At 34.8% G+C, this 22901-nt stretch overlaps 1 protein-coding gene across 5 annotated transcripts in view; it reads right to left on the reverse strand.

Annotated features, from left to right (window-relative positions):
* Window positions 1-22901, reverse strand: part of LOC131044739 (uncharacterized) — a 116426-nt gene that overhangs the window by 32521 nt on the left and 61004 nt on the right. For 4 of the 5 annotated variants that reach the window (XM_057978145.2, XM_057978144.2, XM_057978146.2 and 1 more), the window contains 9 exons: window positions 20327-20507; window positions 20030-20215; window positions 19902-19945; window positions 19551-19607; window positions 19291-19387; window positions 18285-18457; window positions 17960-18173; window positions 17350-17475; window positions 17142-17234 (listed from right to left, as the gene is read on the reverse strand). In XM_057978145.2, coding sequence (XP_057834128.2) covers window positions 17142-17234; window positions 17350-17475; window positions 17960-18173; window positions 18285-18457; window positions 19291-19387; window positions 19551-19607; window positions 19902-19945; window positions 20030-20215; window positions 20327-20507 — 1171 coding nt within the window. The remainder of the gene's footprint in view (window positions 1-17141; window positions 17235-17349; window positions 17476-17959; window positions 18174-18284; window positions 18458-19290; window positions 19388-19550; window positions 19608-19901; window positions 19946-20029; window positions 20216-20326; window positions 20508-22901) is intronic. The other variant, XM_057978142.2, reaches the window with a different exon arrangement.

Consider the following 22901-nt stretch of genomic DNA (forward strand, 5'->3'; position numbering starts at 1 on the left):
AAGTATATTAATGTACATAGTAATAATAAACTCAATGATTATTACTATGTATATTGGTATACATATATGAAATATTCTGATGATGTAAGTCTTATTCATGATCATATTTATCTGACTGAAGCTATCATCTTTAACACTCCCTCTTAGCTAGGGAGGATAAAATCTATCCAAGAGTATAACACAATAGATCCATTAATTGTGAAGGAAGATATGGTATAACCAAGAATATCAAATTACATGATATTCATCATATCTCACAAATATCCATATTTATGGTATGTGCACTTGACATCACGTCTCATGATGACTACCATAATGAATATCAAATCATGGCATATCCACGGATATTAAGACTCATAATATCCACCAGGAAGATCTCTTGTAGAGTTATTATGGTTTATTTAATGATATCAAGTCTCATGATATCTACCATAATGTCTAAGAGATATTAACTATCATGATATGTCCACAGATGTCAAGTCACATGATATCCATCATGATAGTGAAATTGATCACTATAAAGTCGTCACCTTACAATGTCAATTTGATACAAGTGTTCATTATTGAAAAGTCGTCACCTTTCAACAATGTTCACAGGGGGCCCATGAAGTCATGGAGTCACACACATGACGATAAAAGAGTTTACACATTAAACATCTTTAAATATTAGTACAAATAAAAATAATTAGAGACTCAATCTCAAATTTAATTTACATGTTCAACCATACCAAGTTTATCCCGAAAGTGTTCAACCTTTATCTTGGAGAGTGGCTTGGTGAGGATGTTTGTTGTCTAATCACTTGTTCTAATATACTCCAACTGAATCACATTCCTTTCTACCATGTTTCTAACATAGTGATAAGGAATCTCAATGTGTTTTGATCTATCATGAAACACTGGATTCACTGAAAGCTTGATGCAACTTTGGTTGTCACAATGGATGACAGTAGGATTCAAGGGCTGTCCAAAGAGTCCTACAAGCAATTTCTTAAGCTCAATGAACATAGTAATAATAAACTCAATGATTATTACTATGTATATTGGTATACATATATGAATATTCTGATGATGCAAGTATTATTCATGATCACATTTATCTGACCGAAGCTATCATCTTTAACACCTGAAATGGCTACTTTTAGAAAATTTTCCTATTTTTTAGGGAACCTTTCTTTTTCTATTTTTGGAAAGGGGATCTAGGGTTTGCACTATTGGCTTTGAGTTACACTAAGATGATCAAGGATTTCCTCCAAAATTCAGATTTTGTCCAAAAAGGCTAAGTTCCTAAATTTTAGGGATCCAGGGGAATTCAAGGGTAGAATGGTGTGTAATTTTCAAAATTCCAAGAGGATCCAAGTTAAAAAGCATAAGTTATGGAGATTTCAAATCTGGTTCTCATAGAGATCATCTCTCTCCAAGTCCGCCCAGCAAAGAGGTTCATATGGTCAAGGGTCTCTTGAAGTCCGCCCTCATGGTGTATAAGATGATCAAGTCCGCTCACACTTAAAGCATAAATGTCATGAAATCCGCTTTGGAAGGGGCTTAGCTTGGTCATGGAAGCAAGGAAGTCCACCCATGTTGTGGCGCACAAGTCCTATGAACTCCGCCCTTGATTAGATGTGGTGCACAAGTCTCTTGAAGTCCGCCCATGTAGGAAGGTGCAAAGACATGAGCAAGTCCGCCATGTGGTAAGAGCAAAGACATGAGCAAGTCTGCCTTGAAGAAGATCGAACATGGTGCACAACTTCTTCCAAGTCTGCCCACATGGTCCGCTTGGCATGGTGCAAAGGTGTGATCAAGTCCGCCCAAAGGTTTAGGAAGACAGCAAATAAGAGGTGCAAAGAGTTAAGGAAGTCCGCCTAGAAGTGTGTGGAGAATCGAGATAATAAGAAAGAGGTGCAAAGAGTTAATGAAGTCCGCCCTACAAGACACTCCATCAACTTGGCTAAGGGAATGAAATACATAAAGTTTGCCCTCATTGGGAAAGAAATCTTGCCACGTCCGCCCAAGTTAATAGAGAAACCTCTTCCAGTCCGCCATAAGGAAGTGAAGAAACATGCTAAATTCGCTGTGAACAAGAAGGAAAGAAATTTGAATGAAATCTGCCTTGCTGTCAAAGAGATTTGATCAAGTTCGAACTAGGAAAGAGTTTTTAGAAAGTTTCAAAATGGGAAGAATTTAAAGATAGAGTTCGATTTGTGAACTCAAACTCGAATTAGAAACTTTCTGATTGAACTGAAAATCGAAATCAGAACCTTCCTAAGGGCTATACTCAACTAACAATCAAAAATAGAAACTTTCTCAATGAACTGAAATTGACAAGGAAACAAGATCATTTATCAAATGTCTAAGTTCGATGTATGGGATGAAAATAGAAACAAGATAATTTCGATTTGGGAAAGATGAATCGTGTTTCTAAATGCAGAAATTGAACTCTTTATGAGTCATTCATTCATTTCAACGATTCGAGTTTGGAGAGTAAGACACTTGAAGAAAATATTATTTCAGGTTTTCTGAGGCATCTTCAGAGCTTCAAGAATAGATCAGGGATTTTTCTAAGGCATTTACAAGAGGGAGAAGTGAAGATTTTCACAACAAGCATTCTTTCTAATCATTTCTTGCCTAAATTCTGAGGGTGACAAGGGTATTCAAGGCAGATTTATTGAGTTTTCAATCTGGTTTTCAAATTTTGGATGCAGTTTGCAAGGAAAATGAGTCTGATTTTCACGACTTGATCAAATCTTCGCATCATTTTTCATTTATTTCACAGATTTTGGGGCTAAGTTATTAATCGAAGACAAATTTCAGATTCTCAAATCAGATTGAGCTTTTCAAGCTTTCCTAAAGCTTTAATAAATTCCTAAGTGCTTGCAGCCTGTTGAAACTTAAAAATTTGAGGAATTGGAGTTAAAGGACCAAAATCAGAACTCATTATGCCATCAAACCTTCACTCAAAGTAAGAATCTTAATTTAATTTTCTTTGGGTTTTGCAGATTATAAATGGCAGCTAAAGGCAGGATCATCGCAGAAAACACAAATGGAGTTTCAAGCCAAATTCAGAATTGAAGAAAGGTCCACAAGCAAGGTTTGTCCGAGCATAAAGATGGCCAAAATTTGGCCAAGTATGGGAAAAACTATTTCATAGAGAAATTCCAAATACCTCCATTATGGCGAAGGCATAGAGGAATTCTTCTCCAAATTCAAGGCACTTGAAAGAATTTCAAGATATCAAGAAAGAAGGGTCCTCAAACTTGGTGAAGATATGGAAAAATTAAATAAATTTCTGACTTCTTGAAGGATTTCATCTCCTTCAGAGTCAAAGACAAGCTCCCAATCAGAATCAGATGGTGACAAGAAGAGTATTCCAAACAGATAAGACAATTCAGGGAAGACATCCAACAAGCTGGGGTGGCGCCTCGTCATCTTCCAACCAATCAGATTGTTCCAAGTCAGCATGTCCAGGTTCAATGAACCTAACTTATCCACAGAAGCTTCTAGAGGGCACACTTCACAATGCAACAACCTTCTATTTTTATTATTGGTTCATATTTAGCAAGGACAAGTGTCCCCAAATGTAATTTTCTCATTGGTTGAGAGGTAGTTAGTTGTAACAAACCCTAATTAGAGTTTTGATCTTTCATTTTGGGCCCTTAATCGCTGTTTGATCTCAGCTGTTCAAAACTTTTGTGTGCCTATATAAGGTTTCCTCCTCTCATTTAGAGAGTGTAAATTTTTGAAATATTGTTGGGAGCGGTCATTTTGGATAATATATTGCGTGTGTGCTTCTAGGTTTTGTAATCTGTATTATCTGAATGATTAGCAAGGTTTTCAATTTTTTCAACACAATAGATTAGATTTTATTTAATGTATGTTAGATTGAATGCAAGATTTGATAAGTATTGATTTGTGGTGTATCTCCGCTCATACTTTTGATGAACAAATGATTTTTGTTCATTGTGTAAAGTTAGTCTGAGCTTTCCTTCGTGTATGCTTCACTTCCGATCATAAGCACATCCCTTGAAGATTGCATCCGCTTTGTGTAGTTGTCCTAAGCGAGGTGAAGCAAAGTGTGGTTATTGAGTTCACCTAGTCAATACCGTCTCTTGAATTCTTAGGAGTAGAATAGATCTTCTAAACCCTTACCCTTTTGTCTTTTTTTTCAAGTCTAAATCCGAAAATCAAAAAGACAAAAAAAAAAAGAGAAGAAAAGAGCATCTATTGTTAAATTTGTCTAAGTCCTAAGATTGTAAACAATCCAAGTGTAAGTCCCTTTGTGTATTACCCAGCATATCACAACGCCCATTGAGCTTATCCACACATCAAGACCTGACAAAAGAAACCTTGGAATCGCCATATGATCTTCTTGAAATCTTAGCATACGCAGTGATTTTGTTCAAGAGAGGATAGAGTGTCTTTGGACATTTTATTGTGTTCGGTGGGTAATAAAACGCACACCAACAGGTCTAACCATGTCATGTCCCCACATAAATATTGTTATATAAATATTATTACAGTCACCTTATCTCTTACTAACTCATCTCTTATGTATATTACTAATGAATTTATCTAACAATAATATTTAATGCTTAATATTCATTTAACAATAATATTTAATATTTAATATTTGTCCAACAATAATATTTAATGTTTAATATTCATTTAACAATAATATTTAATATTTAATATTTAGTATTACCTAACAAGCAATACTTAATTAATCTTTGCCACCGATTACCAATAACAAAGAAAGGGGTGGCAGTCAAACATAGTCAAATACCTTTGAGGGGATACGTGACACCACATAAGCCACATCTCTCCCAACAGACACAGCCTCTGCCCCAGTATAAAGCATGGGGTCTGCAAGGAGGAAAGGCACGGAAAAAAATAGACGGAAGTATATCGCAGGAAAAAGATACAACCTGTTCGAACTTCCAGGTATGCACACTAATAACCATTCATTGCTGACTGTAAGTTAGCAGAAAGATATTCTGTAGTCATTATTAAATATTATTTAAGATATGAACAATTTAATAATATAAATATATATATGTACATGTATAGAAAGAATAATTGTATGAATATACACACAAGAGAATAAATCAGTAATCCATTCTGAAGAGCAAGTAGACAGTATTAATCAGATTTACAGCGATACGAATACATCAAATATAAATAAATAAAAAATCAAGAACATGACTACAGATTAATCTAATACTAAAATTAATCAATTAAATAAATCAGAGGTGCATAAATGAACAGATAACAAGATTGAAATAACAATCTATAACTCCTGTAACAGAATGCCTTAAAACTGTCCTAACTTTAATTAGATCCGTAATTTCTATTCCCCAAGGGAGATAGGTGCTGCTAGGGAAGGGTAGAGTAAAACTACTTCAATGGAAAGCCCCAAGGGTGAAAGACTCCTCCTGAAATCTGGGCTACAGGCCCCAAGGTTGAATGGACTGCATTCTGCTAATCTGGGCTACATTAAGGAGGTGGTGTCAAGCGCCCTAGGCAGCCAAGCCCTCTTCTGGAAATATGTTCAGATTGGTTTTAGGCATGGATTTTAATAAGTTATGTTGCAGAGAATTAGTTAGTTATGCTCAATTAATAATGGAAGGTAGTAACATAGATTTTTTTTTTATAATTGACAGCATATAAATAGGGGACATTGAGACCAATAAATGAAGGTCTTAAGCACGGAAAGCAGACATATGTTTCCGGCATCTTGATGGGAGGTATAATGTTTTCCCTATGTTCTCTACTTTAGAAATTGGATAATAGTTTAATTATAATTGTTCCCTATAATTGTTTTTGTTTCATGCAGATAGATGAACCAACTAAGAAGCGACAACACTATACTATTAGTGAAGTTTAATATAAAATATGAGTATATTTAAATTTTAATATTTTATATTTAATACAATTAATATTTTTAGTTTGATATGTTGTCTAATATTTAATATTTTTTAATTTGATGTTATGTATATAAAATTTGAATTTAATTTTTGTTTTTATATTATAAATATGTATACATTTGTGCTTCTTAGATGCTTTTGTACTAACATTTTTTCTTTGGCCAAATCCAAAAACCAAACCAGCAAACCCAAACCTGTACCAAGATCGGTAAGTTAGTTGTACCTCATAAGTAGCCCTTTATATAGATGTAATAACAAAGATCATCTTGGATTCATATTTTGTAATAAAGATTTGCTCTTAAGGAGTTTGCTCCTTAATGAAGCCTGCAATAACTGTTCCAAATTCATCAAGATAACGCATATTTGCAGTTATTTCCCAAGCACATTGTCTAAAATAACATTTTATTGTTTTTGTTGATAAAATTTTGCAGGTGAGCTCCTAACAAGTAGTATCAAAGCTCTTTCCCAGCATGTTTTACAACAAATTAGTGGTTTACCACAACTATCTATGATATGCTCTCACCTTGTCCTTTTTGGATCTCTGTGAGTGAAAGGAAGGGGATTCTAACCATTATTGGTCAAAAAAAAAAATTCCTACAATAGTGGTCTAACTTAGTGTAGTGGTTGTGGGAATTCATTAGTTAGGTCACATTGACACCAAGTTGTGCTTGATGCTCAATATGAAATTTTAGATGATTCTTGCCTCTCCCAACCTTAGTTCTCCAAAATATTATTGGGATCAAAACCCAAGAAGATAATGATACAATCCTTGAGTTCACTAAAGCCAAAGTTCTCTATTGGGGACAAGGCCCTTGGATTGGACAATTTTTTGGCTACTTTCTACAAACATTTCTGATATTTACTAAAAGATGAGATTAAATTAATGTAGGTCTCAACTATAGAGAGGGGCTGCTGTCAATGATTTTGGAAATGACTGGTGTTATTAAAATTACTATAACTATTAGTATCAAACCTTGCGGCACAAGCAAACCATGATGTCATAGACAGAGATGTGGTAGCAGGTAGAGAGTCAAGTAATGATAGTGGGTATGACGGCCACCTGACCACATCATACCAGGGATTCGCCATGATGTCATTAATAAAGATGAATGGTCATGATGTCAGCCAATGGTAGGTTGGGAGAGATGATTGGCAAGCCATCTCGCCACAATGGCTATAGAGAATCAAGTGGAGTAAGTGGTTGATTGGACACCTCAACATAATGGTAGAATCCAATAACATGAGCCATTATACCACAAACAGAGATCAGTGGGTAGGGAATGAACCAATGCAACTCTAGTTAGTTTCAGATCTCCTATCTTTTCTAAACAACCTTTCTACCTCTAAGTTATATATAGAAGGGTGGCCATTCTTCCTTTTCAATAGAGTGGGGAGATAATCAAATTGTGGCCTTGTTTGTCATTTGTCATTTCTTTATTCATTTATTCATTCCCTTTCATCTAGGTAGAAGGTTGTACCACAGAGACGAGATAATGTAGTTACCAAAACAATGGGATCCTCCATAGCTATATCTCTAAAATATTGGTCAAATTAACTATTACAAACAGAAAATTTACAAAATTATATCAAAGAGCCAATAGGCCAAACACACCCTAACCTAAAAATTCACTACTTAAACTCTAATTCTGATAGATTTTGGTATATTTGGTCAAAGATTGGTAGATCCAAGTAGATCACACGGATCTAAGCGTATACATACAGTAATACAATGGATCATGTTTAAAACGAAAGAATTATGCCAATTATGTCTACAACTTATGGGGCGAAATTCTCACAAACTTGCAAGAATTTGACAATTTTGTTTGAAGACTTATTTTCAATCATGTACAAACTATCTCATCTTGCTCATTAGGTAGGTATAATTTTCTAATAACCCCTCCAATAGCCCTAGGGATGGTAGCCATAAATCCCAAACCCACGAGACCTTTTATTTGGGAAGGTTGGATGTTTAATAATTGTCCAAGTTGGACAAGTTATACCACATTGATGATCTCAACAACCAACTGATTGGCCTTAGTGCCAAATACGATGCCATGAGCCAACAATTCCAATAAAATGGACACTCAAATACAAAACAAAGCTCTCACTTTGGACAATACTTCTCAAAATCAGAAAATCTTGGCAAAACACAACATATGCCTAAACTCCACTTTCCTAAATTTCATTGTGATAACCCTATAAGTTGATTATACAAAGCAGAGCAATATTTTGCAATCAATCAAATTCCCAAAGCTTACAAACTTTTCATCACTTCATTCAACCTCAAACATGAAGCTATCTAATGATATCATTGGCTAGAAAAAATATAAGGTTTCCATACATGGAATCAATGCTTTGAGCACCTCCCACTCACTTCGGCCCAAGTGAGTATGAAGGGTTCAAGAGGCATTAACTAAATTACTGCAAACTCATTTGCACCATGATTACAAACATGGTTTGAAAACTTGGCAAATGCAGCAGGTGGATTAAATAAAAAATTCTTTAAAAGTTGTCTTATCAATGGTGTGAAGAAAGATACCCAAATAGAAGCCAAAATGTTTAGCCCACAACATTGATGGAAGCTCTTGAGTTGGCTAAATTAGTTGAGGATATATTTTTTTCTTAAAATTGTTCCTATAAATGACCAAACTGTTTTGATCTACACCATATCAAAGCAACTACCCTACACCAAGTGTAAGTACCCAAAAACCACCCATCAAGTGCTTAACACCCACAAAAATGACCACTCAACAAGCATACCAGTTATTCTACACTTGTGATGAGAAATAATATGCTTTGGGGCATAAATGCACTAATTGAAAAATCATCTTCTACATGTGATGATACCTTCCTTGTTTAATAAATTAGATGCTTCACAAGACAATCTAATTGACGAACTTGACACTCGAGTGTCCAATAAAGTAGCTTGTTTTGTGTATCCTTGCACAATTTTGATGTGATGATTGCTGATGGTTGCACATTGGCTTGTAAAGGCAACTTTCAAAGTGTTAAGATTTCAATGGAGCATTACACTCTACAATTTAATATGTTCGCATTTTTGCTAGGTGGGTGTGATGGTTTTGGGTGCTAAATGTCTTTGTACATTGGGACCCATTTGAGGGATTTTGCTAAATAGTAGTGTACCATGGGAATGTGTGCCCCCCTTTTTCCCCCATTTTTGGGACAGGGACGTCCTCGAGATCCAAGGATAGGGAAGTCCTCCAGCCAAACTGTCCTCCCCTCTGAGACGGCATTCGAGTGGGGGGGTACTCCTAGGCGTCCCCTAGCCATCCTAAGGATGCCTATGAGTCTCCCATAGCCCCCACTTAGAAACTAATTCCTTAAGAAAAGAATGGCGAAAATTTTGTGAAAATGACATCCTTGTCTTCAAGTCCGTCTCATTCTCTTCATTAGAATATGTACATAAAATATATATTGCCAAGATGTTTGAGAGTGGTTTTAAATCACTAGGAGTTATAATGTAGATTCTAGGTTATAGAAGATTTATAAATTTTCAAACTTAGTCAAAATTCAATGATCAACAAGCCCCTATCAACAATCTCTCACTCTATCTCACTCTCTTTATCTCCCCCGAACTCTAGACCTATCACTCTTCCTCTATCCCCTCTCTCTACCTCTCTCTCTTCACTCTCCCCCAAGATCGAGACCTATTTCTCTATATCTCTCCCTCTCATCCCCAAAACCCCACAAGGAATGCTATCCTCAACCTCGTTTTTGTGTTGCCCCCATCAAACCATAAGTCTAAGCAATTAGTAGGCCAATGATGAATCATTATCATGAAAATCTACATAATACATATCCCTTGTCGCAAATCTTTGCATATTCATAGTCAAAGCCACAATCAAGACCCCTGCAAGGGGCACTGCCCTTTGACCCCATTTTTTAACCTCCACCCACCATTCTTATTGTTTATGCAATCATTTCCATGTCTTTTACGTTTATTAGTTCAAAACTTTAAACTTCACTTAGTATGCCAAAATTTCATTTGCAATTCTTAGACTTATTCTTGGTTTGCACTTTGCTCCTAATGTTCAAATTTCAGATTTTCAATGCAATCATTTTCATGTTTTTAATGTTTATTAGTGTAAACTTTATATAGTTTGGCAAAGTCTCATTTATAATTCTTATACTTATTCCTTACATGTCTTTTTATAACTGATTTTTCAAGTACTAAATGTATTTGCGCCACAACCCCCCCCTCCCCAGTCATCCCCAAACTTAGACCCTTGGTCCCCCCATCCCTACATCCCTCTATCAGGAATCTTCATGGAACATTGCTAAATAGACACAATTCTATGCTACTGGGCAACAATATACCCTAAGGAGTGTGCTAGGAGGACCCACCTAGATTATTAGCTTACATCAAATTGAGAAGATATTCAAAATGTGGTCTCAAGTAGTCATGGCTCAATTCAATTTTTTGTTGTAAAAATCATAAAAGCAATGATCTAGCAAAAATCGCGAGTGATCGTGATTTATTGGCAATTGCAAAGGTTCCCAATTTTTTACCCAAAAATAGGCAAAATTGATCAACACATTTTTCAATGATTTTTTGCACAATTTAAAAATGATAAATCGGGGGTTTAATCGGCATTAAATCACGAGCACAAAAAGGCTATGCAGAAACCCTAAAAAACGCATAAAAAAGGCATGAGAACTCACTAAAAATTTGGCAAAAATTCTTATAAATGCCATGCTGGTGCAAGTAACTATCATCGATGCCTATTGTTGCTTGTTGAAGCAAAAAAATCTGCTGAGACTGAGAGAGTTGAGATGTTGACGGCTGAGAAAGCAGGGATTTTGCCGAGAGCTGAGAGCTAGGATTCTGCTGAGAGTTGAGACCGAGGGCTGAGAGCTAGGATTCCGCCAAGAGTTAAGAAGGAACAGACGAAACTCACCATCCATTGCAAAGAGTAGCGTCACATTTTCTTGGAGCAAGGTATTTACCCTATTCTATTTATTAAAAATTTTATGTTTGCAAAAATTTATTTTGGATTTTACAAAACAGAAATTTTATCAAAACAAATATTCAGTGTATCAAAACTTTTATTTTTTGTTAAACAAATACATAATTATATTTTTTGTTTATCAAAAATAAATTATAATTTTATTTTTGTTAAATAAACTTTGTATACTGCAGAATTTATTTAATATTTATTATTAACAAAATTGAAATTTTGTAAATAAATAATAATAATAAATATTAAATAAAATCTGCAGTATACAAAATTTATTTAACAAAAATAAATTATAATTTATTACAGATTTGAAATTCTGTAAATAAATAAGAATAATAAACATTAAATAGATTCTGAAAACTATATTTTTAAAAATAAATTCTGTGATAAAAATAATATTGCAAAATTTATTTAACATTTATTATTATTTATTTATAGATTTCAAATTCTCTTAATAAATAATAATAATAAATATTAATTTAAATAAATTCTGTAATAAAATAATATTGCAAAATTTATTTAATATTTAATATAGATTATTTATTTATAGAATTGAAACTCTGTAAATAAATAATAAATATTAGTAAATTCTAGGGACCATATTTTTTGAAATTTATTATTATTATTATTTATATACAGAATTGTAATTCTGTAAATAGGTAATAATAATAAATATTAAATAAATTACGGATTATATATTTTACATATATGTTTGAAAACTTTATTAGTCTTGTTATTTGAAAATGATGTATTTATTTTTATAATTATTTCACCATGTTAAAATGTTGTTTTTGATTACGGGAAAAGCAGGTTTTGAAGGGACCCCGAAACCCTTTACAAAAGATCCTTAAGATATAAAAGCATTAAGAAACAAGAAGAGACAAACAGCTAAAAAACCAGCATAGAAATGGGCAACATCCAGCAAAAAAGCCCAACAGAACCATTATATTTTCTCATACAAAAGACAGAAAACAAATTACTTAATGTTTTTTAGGGCATTAGCCAAATTTCCGCTAATCCCTTGCAAATCTTTAATATTATCCCTAAGCTTAGGGATTTCCTTTGAAGAAGCCGTAGCAGCTTTTTTCATGCTTGCCCTTGTTCTTTTTGCTGCACCACCAAGAGCACTTTCCACAGTCCCTGTCTCAATAGCTTCCTCATCAATATCAAGGTCCACGACAGGTTTGGAGGTGCTGGAGCCATCAAAGACCTTAGAAATTTCCTCCAAATTCTTAGTAATAGAGGAAAGGATATCCGGAATCAAAACCAAAAGGTTTTTAATAGCCGTTTTTCCTTCCTCCAGAATACCAATCTGAGCTTCCAGCTTCTCCGCTTTTTCCTCCATATCCTTATTCCACTTCTCCTGGTTCCTATCATCTGTCTTCCCTTTCTCTGCCTGCTTCTTCTCAGTTTTTTCCAGATTCTTGATTCCTTCATAAACCCACCTGTCAAAACCCATTCTAGCCTCGTACAGATTTTTGAGTTTATCCAGAATTATCCCCTCTCCATCTTTATCCTTATCCTTGCTCGAATTCTCCTTGTCCATCTCCTGCTCAATTTCCTTGTTCTTCTCCTGGTCAATTTCAATTTCCCTTTCCTCATTAATGTCTTGCTCCTCCATTGGCTGGTTGTTGACATTACCTATGCTTACACTGTGGGTAGGGCTATTCTGATCAAAAATATCCTCAGCTCCTCCTTCCTCTTCCCCCACTTCCTCTTCTTTCCAACTTTCCTCTCCTCCAGACTCGTCAGTTTCCATCTCGCTTCCATCTTTTCCGGTGTCCTCCGAATCAATCTCCGTCTCCTTTTGATTAACCTTGACCTCTTGAATTTTCACCCCACGTTAAAATGTTGTTATTAACTCGAGATTATTAAATAAGAATGAATTTATATATATACACCATTAGAATACTTTGCTGACAATTAGAGTGAATGTGAAAATCTTTATTTATGTTAAGATCAACAATTTGACTTGACCATTCAAATTAACCTCCTTTTGAAATTAACTATTAGTAGGCATTTCATCCAAGTGATAACATCCACCATTAAAATTCATGTCATTGATGCAGTATTATAGGGCATCCTAATAAATCAAAAGTAGAAAACCTTGGTTGACTTGTCTACCATCAACAATAATGATGTCAAATGATGATTACACAAAGTCAATCAAGTAATAAAATTCATCAAAATAGTATACAACTTTCACACTAAAATTTTATGTGGTGGTTGTAGAAGTTGTATAAAATGTCGTTCTTATGCCTTCACCCTCCAAGATCTAAAGCTGAAATTGAAAATACTCTACTCAATTGAAATTGTGCAATGCCACAAATCAACATTTCCTTTTAACAACCAATAATCATTCCACCATGTGATCAAGTTGATAACACTTTGTACACTAGATTTGGCATGAAGTAGCAATAGCAGAAAATTTTCCATGTTTTACATATACTTTTGAAATTTCTCATTTGCTAGGTTTCTAGCATATCTTTTTTTGTTTTAAACTTGAAATTCAATTAAATTTACACTTTCAATTTCCCATGTCAATGAAATTCAAATGTAAAAATGTAGAAATTAGAGACTGAGTGTAATATTTTTGCATATTTGATTATTGATCATAGTGCCACATTTGAAAGACTTTGCATGGACACATTGCACACCAATTGCCAATAGCACAAAGGTTAAATGCAATTGGTGTCTAAATGATATTAGTGGTGGAATTTATCGTTTCAAATGGCATTTGGCAAAACAACAAGGAAACAACACTGAGATTTGCACAAAATGCCTTGCAGATGTCATGTATCAGGAAAAGCAATCTCTTGATAGGATTGCTGAGGGTAAGGCCTAAAAGGCGAGAACCAAGGTTGAAATAGGTTCTAGTTCTACATATGCTAGGAGCAATTGTTTGGGTGGGGATGGTGAAGAAGGGCATTTCAGGGAATTTGGGTCAGCACCTTCTTCTACAACACGTAGACCAAACATAGGTGGAGGAAACATTAATGATTTCTTCCAACCTTACTACACTAAGATCACAAACCACTTTGGAGAGTATAGGATGGAGGGAAAACTGTCCATGATCAAGCAAACAAGGCAATTACTAATTTTTGGTACTCCTCTAGCTTGTCATTCCATGCTACCAAATCTCCATATTGGCAAGGTATGGTAGATGCTATTGCATCTGCAAGCCCTAGGTTTCAAGCCCCATCTTATGAGGCATTGAGGGTTGGTATGCTCAAAGATGTAGTACAGGATGTTGAAGGTGTTGTTAAAGAGCATCAATTATAGTGGGCTACTAGTGGTTGCAGCATTATGTTAGATGGATGGACAGATAGAAGGAACTGAACCCTCATTAACTTCCTTGTCTGTTGTGAGATTGGCGCCATTTTTTTGAAATCTATGGATGCATCAAATATAATAAAACTTGCAGCTGCATTGTTCAAGATGTATAGCATGGTAGTCATGGATGTAGGGCCACAAAATGTGGTTCAATATATCACAGACAATGTTGTTGCTTGTGTTGCTGCTGGAAGACTCCTGATAGACAAATACCCTTCTATGTTTTTTACCCCATGTGCAGCACATTGCCTTGATCTGACCCTAAAGGACATTGGAAAAATTGAATGCATTAAGGAGGCATTGTAGAAGGCTCGCATGGTTACCAAACTTATCTACAACCACACGAGGGTTTTGTCTATAATGCGCTCTTTCACGGGGGGCAAGGAGCTAGTTAGACCAGGGTTGATGATATTCGCAACACACTTCCTTGCACTATAGACACTATGTGAACAAAAGACTAATTTGAGGCGAATGTTTGTTTCAGCCAAGTGGATGAAGTCTAACTTCACAAATCAATCAAATGGCATAACAGTGGCAAAGTACATGTATTCTACCAGTTTTTGGGATTCAATTGAACAAATGTACAATTTTCAGAGCCTCTAGTAAAATTCTTGACTAGTGGATGGGGAAAAAGCCCCCATGGGATATTTGTATTAGGCAGAGAAACGAGAATCGCCCAAAATCGCCAAGTTTGGGCGATTTCCGAGTCGAGTCATGCTTGTCGAGTCCAGTGGGCTTGGACTCGGATTGCCCAAAATTGCACTTGATTGCCAAGTTTGGCGAATCTCGACTCCCAAACTCGGCCGGCGGCATGTAACTTTAAGTTAAAAAAAAAACACTTCTAATATGTTTTGAATTGATTTTTTTTGTTTATATTATGCTTTGAGCCTAAAAGTGAACTTCATTTCATTCATTTGGCAAAATAGGAGGAGAAAGTTGAGTTGTGAGGAGAAACAATAGAAAAATAACACCCAATGCCAGTATAAAATAATAAGTGTCTTTTGGCCTCGCGGAGCACTGCCCCTTGACCCCAACTTGGGGGCGCTACCCCCAAACCCCCGTCGTCAAATTAGGGGGGAAATTGCGCCGATAAAAGTAGGGAAATTTTAACCTCTGAGTCTAATTAGGCTCCAATTCCATATAACAACATATACTTTCATTTGGTGCATCAAGAGTTAAAAAGGAAGAGTTTGCATCTCATTTGATCATATGATGACATGGATTTTTTATTCCATGAGTTTTGTAATATTGTATACATTTGACAATATTTATATATCTATGTTTGTTATCTCCTTCAGCTACAATTTGCGTTTATGCTTATGTAATTGATGTATACTTGTGTATGTAATCAAATTAGCTTCTATTTGATGATGTTATTGTGTCTTTAAGGTGTATTTAATAAAGGGTGCATGAAACAAGTTTTAAATCTTTGAAAATCTCTAAATTTCTTGAGTTTTTCACTTTGCCGAGTCCAACGGAGTCTGAGCCGAGTTTTGACTCCCGAGTCCGAGTCCTGAGTCGAGTCGGCCTCGCTGAGTCCGAGTCTCATTTCTTTGGTATTAGGCCATGGATAGGGCCTAGGAGGTGATGAGGAGTGGGCTGGAAAATAATAGGGATAGGTATATGACATAATACTCTATTACTAACATTCACATAGTATGTTTCTTCTTTGGCACAATGAGAGTAGGATTTAATAAGGGTTGGTTCTATATTTCCCTCTTCAAGCTAATGTTTGATTTGAAAATCCTAATTCAACACTCTCAATGGTGGTCAATTAGCAAGTTGAGAACCTAGAAGAAGCTCGATAAAATGTTGAACAAAACTCAACAAAGGAAATCCTTTAGGCTACTCAAGAGCATCAAAATATGCATCAACGAAATATTTCATTTATTTGGGAAGAAGCTTGACAGCATTATTAGCATTTGCTTCATGAATGATACATAGAGAAAGAAACTTGTGCAGATTGGCTATGCTTGTTTAAGTCTTGGTGGACTAAAGAACAAAGGATTGAGAAACATAAACAATTTGTATACAGTAACATCCTAATCTGTAGGTCTAGTGGAAGCCGTCAAAGAGTAGCTTACATTCATATTGATAAGGTGCTCCACATGCCAAACTGCAACAAGCAATAGGAGTAACATCAAAATCAACTGTATCCTTAAATGGTTTAATGGCAACCTTGACTTTAACCCTTATGAGACGTAAGTGTGCAATGTCACTCTTTCTTGACCAACCCAAAGTTGTAGGGTGTGAATGCATTGTAGTGGCCAACTGAAGAATGTCTACCAACTTCTATGAAACAAATTCTTTATGGTTTCCAGTTGCATTGTTAATGATAATCTCTACTAATATATTTTTTCTTAGACAATTATGAATGAATAGAGCTCGTAAAAGTTGGATCATAGATATTTGGTGGAAGTTAAGGACGAAAACATTGTGTCATCAGAATTTAGGCCAATAATGGCGAAAAGAGCAATGGTGGAGCCTAATGGAGTTCTATCAGCTCCAAAAAAACAATGTGGGAAGAGGTATTAGCGTTGATTTTGCTACACGCAATGATAAAAGTGGCAACATGCTATGAACTTTGCTACTTAACTGTGATTGAAGCAAGCAGAAGCTATTCATACCTAGGCCAGGAACATACAGGCAATCAAAGCAAAAAAATAGATGAGACGTATTGTTGTAGTTAATAAAAATTGAAGTCAATATTTAAACACAAGTTTAGCTCAAAAATGCTATAGTAAATATAATGTAAATATGTAAACCATGATAAACTGCCTTTTTATGCACTCTTAATAATTTGAGTGATGCATTTAGATAGTTTCTTGAACATGGTAAAATGGTATTTTCATTCATGATGAAGCCATTAAAATTTCTCAAACTCAGAAAATATAATAATTAGTGATCATACCTTGTGCTTTAGCCTCCGAAGCATAAATGGACGCAATACTTGATGAAGACGATTTATAATTAAAAGATTCTCTTCCTCAGTCAACAGTGCCTGCTAATGAGCAGTAAAAGAATTGAAGAGGATGAATGAACACTTTTGAAAACAGCAAACCATTCTTATTTGCAGCGCAATAGATAGCCTATAATCTTTATAACAAGACATTAGATACCTGATCTGGAGAATTTTCTGCCACATTTTCAAAAGGTTTACTGAACCACTGTGAAAAATCTTCTGATGAGTTGAAAATATTGGGGAGCAAGAAATTCAGAAGAGCCCAGAGTTCCTCAAGATTATTCTGGAGTAAAATGCAAATTACTAATTATATTATAATTTATGAAATAGTTAAGCTACTCATATCTATAAGAAGCTTTCTAGAATCTTCAGTGTATATTCTGTCTTAAGAAACAAATATTGATGATCTAGAAGTTATAAGAACAAAACTGGTATGAACTTTGGGAGTGCTTGTACAACTCAAATATGAAGAAAGAACAGCAGAAACAGCAAAAAACTTTTTCGTTATAATAAATTTACTAAAAAAATTTATATAAATATACAATTATATATACACACACAAACACATATATATAGCTACAAAATCATATATATTTGTACACATAAATACAAACATGCACACACACACACACACACACACACATATATATATATATGTATAGGTATAAGTATACTCACACAAACATATGTGCATATTTGTCAACCACAATTCCATAGCAAATGACAGAATAAAACTATTGCTAGCTCAAGTTGATCATCTATCAAACCTGGAGTGGGGTTCCAGTCAGCAACAACCGGTGAGTGCTTTGGTAATGCTTTAGCTCAGCATTCAATTTGCATGATGCGTTTTTTATACGATGTCCTTCATCAATAATGATATAATGCCACAAAATTTTACTCAATTTTGGCCTATCATGCTTATTCATCAGGTACTCATATGTTGTCAAGAGCACGTTGAATTTCTGGTGAGAGATCTTTTCCCTGGTAAAGCCATAAACATTTACACAAGAACAGTCAAATATTCATATAATCAACCATCAAATAAAATGTCCAGAAGTAACCCAAGACACATTTGCAGATTCATGTTACCACCTGAATAATCGGCGGCGCTCATCTGGAGAGCCCATATATGCAATTTTAGAAATGCTGGGCGCCCAGAAGCTGATTTCAGTAACCCAACCAGACAATACAGAGGATGGCACTACGACCAAAAAAGGTCCTCTGTCATTCTTTGTCTCCATTAGATAGCATATTAATGCAATTACCTGCAAAACAACAGCAACAAGAAATTCCTTTGTGGGTCATCAATATTTACCTATCTTCTTGTAATTATATTGGTTTCTTCTATGTGCATGTAGCAGAAATAGATTTTACATCTATATTGTTGATACAATAATCAGAGACTTTCTGTCAACAACACACAAACTAAGAGCTGTGCATTCCATTCAAGCTCCTAGTAATTATTTTCATAGGCAATGGTTATGCAATGTAATTCAAAAACAATGATTAATTTCATCCAAGCTAAAAATATTTAGCTCCTTATGTTTGCACTTTAAAGTTAATAGCCCTCAATACATGTACATTAAATGTTATAAATAGCATATAGTGGTGGAACTTTGAGTTTTCTGGCTTCTATTGTTTTATAAAAACTTATTTGTTTTTTAGTTATGAAAGCTTGCAGCTAGTTAAGATAAGACAAACTGCTACAAAGAGCTTAGCTCTTTCAGATGTATGACTATGCTATGTAAATTGCTAGTAAATAAGGATCTCAGTCCTTTTCTTAGTTAGTCTTGTGTCTCGGCAGCAATTTCATTAATCTCCATAATAGGTTGATGACTATGCGCACATGATGCTGAGAATCTCACAATTACAATTCAAATTAACACAACTTTTCGAGATAATATTTTGTCTACATCTAAAAATTATAACTAACATCTTTTAAATGCAATTTTTATTAAGCTTCCATATAGACATTTTGAGTATTATATTTTGCTAATCACATTGAAATTTATAAGCATTAATATATTACACTTCCACAAGACAGATTGAACTAACAAAGTCACGGATAAAAGAAAGGAGACTTGCTAACTTAATCTACCTGAACTGTTTTTCCAAGACCCATTTCATCTGCCAATATACCATTGAGATGATTATTGTATAAAGATACCAGCCATCTCAACCCATTCATCTGATATCTGAACCAGGAAGAAAATAATACATTATCATATCTTAAAATGCAAGCTATACCCATCAAAAGAAAAAAAAATGGAATCCTATGATACAGTGAACATGAACATGATTTTGTTTTTTACAATCATATAACTTGCCACATTGCCAATTGCAAGAAAAATGACTTACTCTCTTAGTTTTCCACCTTCCAATGAGCATGGCTGCTCATAGACAATCTCTTTCACACTGAATCAAAAAGCATTTAAGTATAAAATCCAAATTGCATGATGTTAGATAATTTTTTAATAACCAATAAGGGATAATATGAATAGAAAATGACCAAATTATTTGGAAGCATAAAAAAGTAAGAGAAACAAAAACAAAAAACTTGTTGCCTAGATAGATCAAGATAAAAGCTATCTATAAATAAGGCCTCACAACCAGAATAACCAATATTGGTCAAGTACCAGCTGCTATCAATTTTATTCATACTTTTATAATGGAATATTTACAGAGAACTGATTCATAGAATGCTTATACCTGTGAGCCATTAGATAATACTTTTCATTGCTTTCCAGATAATGCTGCACTAAGAAAAACTTTCGTCATTAGTTAGAGGGATCTTTAGAAAAAATTAAAATTAGGATGAACAAACTAAAGATCCTTGCCTGTGCTTGATCATTCCCTTCTGTGATCCCAGAACCAATCTCATTTCCATTGATTTCATTAACTATTCGAGTTTCATCCATCTCACTCCTCACCATAACTTTCTGATTTTGCAGTTTCTGCCCAAGTTTATGAATGTATTTTTCGGTCTCTTTCAAAAGCTGCTTTACACGGTCAGATTTGGCATCCTGCAGAACAAAAGCAAATAAGAAGAGAGCAATGTTTGGAATTTGAGAAAGTAACAAAGCTGCTCAAACTACATTTGGAATCCAACCCTTAAACTGAAGAAACTCAAATACCTGAACCATCCGAAGATAGCCTTCCACATCATTATTCTTTAACAGGTTAATCTTCTCCCGTTGAATCCTTTCAACCTTTTCACGATATGTTCTGTCTTTCCTTTTATGAAATTCCTTGACATACCGATTGAAACCTCTGTAACGTTCTCTCTTAACTTTAAACCAGTCCTCCATTTTTTCCCTGCATGAAATTTAAGAATTACGTGTTATGATATATGTAATCATAATAAGGTTATACTTTGAACCTTGTCATATATGCATCAAGTAAGAAATGCTTGATTAGATCTCTAAGAAGATTTGCAGGTCATTAATATTAATCCAAAATACTGTGAATAGAATTAAGTTTCTTTCAACATTTCAAATGAAAGACTAATAAATGATTACGGAAGATGTATTGCAATGCAGATATCCTTTTCAAACACAAGGTTGAAAACACATTACTGTAGTGTTATACATCTTCATTGTGTATGTTGACACTTGACACAAAGAAAAACAAAAGCATTAGACGATAACTCTTCTATGTTTCAAATTCCAGTTTTATATGCATAAGATGAATAACCAAGAGATATTGGTGTTGAAATATGTAGCATCGGTTGGATGAACCATATGTCTAATTGGCCTTACGGCCTTAGACATTTGTATTGTATTTATCCGTATATCTATCCTTACTACTCTGATCACATATAGATATATATTTATGTAATCATTTAAGTATTGATTGGTAATGTTATGATTAATATTACAATTAATATTATGAATAATTTGTAACAGCCTTGTGTTACTAGTTATTCATAATATTAATCACATATATTAATTCATTAATTAACATTATTGGTTCATTGCAAATGACGGCATATAACTCTCAGTTTGTTTAACTGATTATATCTATTAAGAATCTGACGATATTATCGGGAATCATTCTTTAGTTAAACAAACGTGACTCCATGTAGGAGTCACGACTCCTTGGGGAATCATGTCAGTTCCACAAGGAGTCGTGACTCCTTGTGGACCAACGTTGTTGTATACATATACCTTGCTGTCGATGGAAACAAAGGTAAGTAAGAAAACAAACACATCAGCAGGTCGACATTCAGGAATAGCGACTGTCGTAGAAGGAATAACAAACAGTGTGTATTACGTCTTGTATTCTGCATCCATATGAATAGAAGGCAAGGTTAATGTGTGAAGCATGATTATCGAATAATACAAGCAGATCGATTAGAAGAGAAATCAGATCCGCCTTTACCTTCAGCCTGTGCATTATCATCTGCAGATCGTGTTTGGTCTACTGCTGATTGTATTACATAGCAGATTGACTTCATTCTTCAGCCACAGCGAATTCATTAGAAGAGCAAACTTATTACGTACAAATCGCATTTTTGTATGACAAACCAACTTGTTCATATAGCTTCAAGAAGTGAAGCAATACTATAAAGTCATATCCAGATTTGATATATATATATATATATCAGAGATATAATTTCCGTGCTCGGGGGAGACGATAACAGTATATCGTTTATGGTTGGGAGGGCAACAATGATGAGAATCATTGCCCATGGTTAAACGAGCACACCCTATGATCACTATGCATGGCCATCTTCTTGTGATCCTAGTATTGTAACAAATTAACAATTGGATAACAAAAGGCAGTGTTCAAAGTTACATAAAAGACAATGCATTCAATCTCTATGAGAGTGTTAAGCCCTGAACCCTAGGTTCCATGGTGTTTCAGGGACGGGGACTGGGGGACGGCAGTCTGGTGATCATTTTTTTGGCAACAGCAATATATTGAAAAACATGTGTGAGAGAGAGAGAGAGAGAGAGAGAGAGATGTCAATAACTGATAACAGCAATATCACTATATAAATAAATCATGACAGCAGTAGTATAACAGCATAATAAACTTCAATAAAGTAGTATAACATCAGTATTACTATAAACTAAAAAAGAAAAATAAAATTAATCATGAGATCCATAACAGCAGTATTAACCGAAGTTTGAAAACTCGGACTCAGACTCGACTCGGCAGCCCAAAAGTTTGACTCTGCACAGACTCGTAAAACAAATAAAAGAAAACCGTAGAATTACACAAACCAAAAAAATCTGTAGCCTTTTTTTTTAATTGACAAAACGTCTTGCAGCTGTGGAGGACGCCTGGCCATCTCTGGGACAGCCAGGCATCCCCTCCCATTTCCGGGATGTTTCCCACATTTCCAGCAATTTAGCAAGTTGGGAAGACAGCAGGGAGACGTCCCCAAACACCCCACTGTCCCTGAAACTCCATGGAGGACGGGGACGGGGACGGGGACGTGGGCTCCAGTGGTGGGGATGCGTCCCCATGGAAGCTTGCTTGAAACCCATCAAACTAATACTAACATCTAAATTACATTAAACCACGAGAAGCCAGATATTTTTGAAACACAACCTGTTTCATAAGTATTTAAAAACTATGGAAATAGATAAATAAAAATTTGCATAAATATTCTCAGGAAAATAGATATTCAAAGGTATATATAACCAACCACATGGGAAACCACAAACTTTTAAAACTAGATATTGCATTTAAATATGGTCT

This window comes from Cryptomeria japonica, chromosome 3 (genome assembly GCF_030272615.1).
Source record: "Cryptomeria japonica chromosome 3, Sugi_1.0, whole genome shotgun sequence".
In the NCBI taxonomy this organism is placed as follows: Eukaryota; Viridiplantae; Streptophyta; class Pinopsida; order Cupressales; family Cupressaceae; genus Cryptomeria; species Cryptomeria japonica.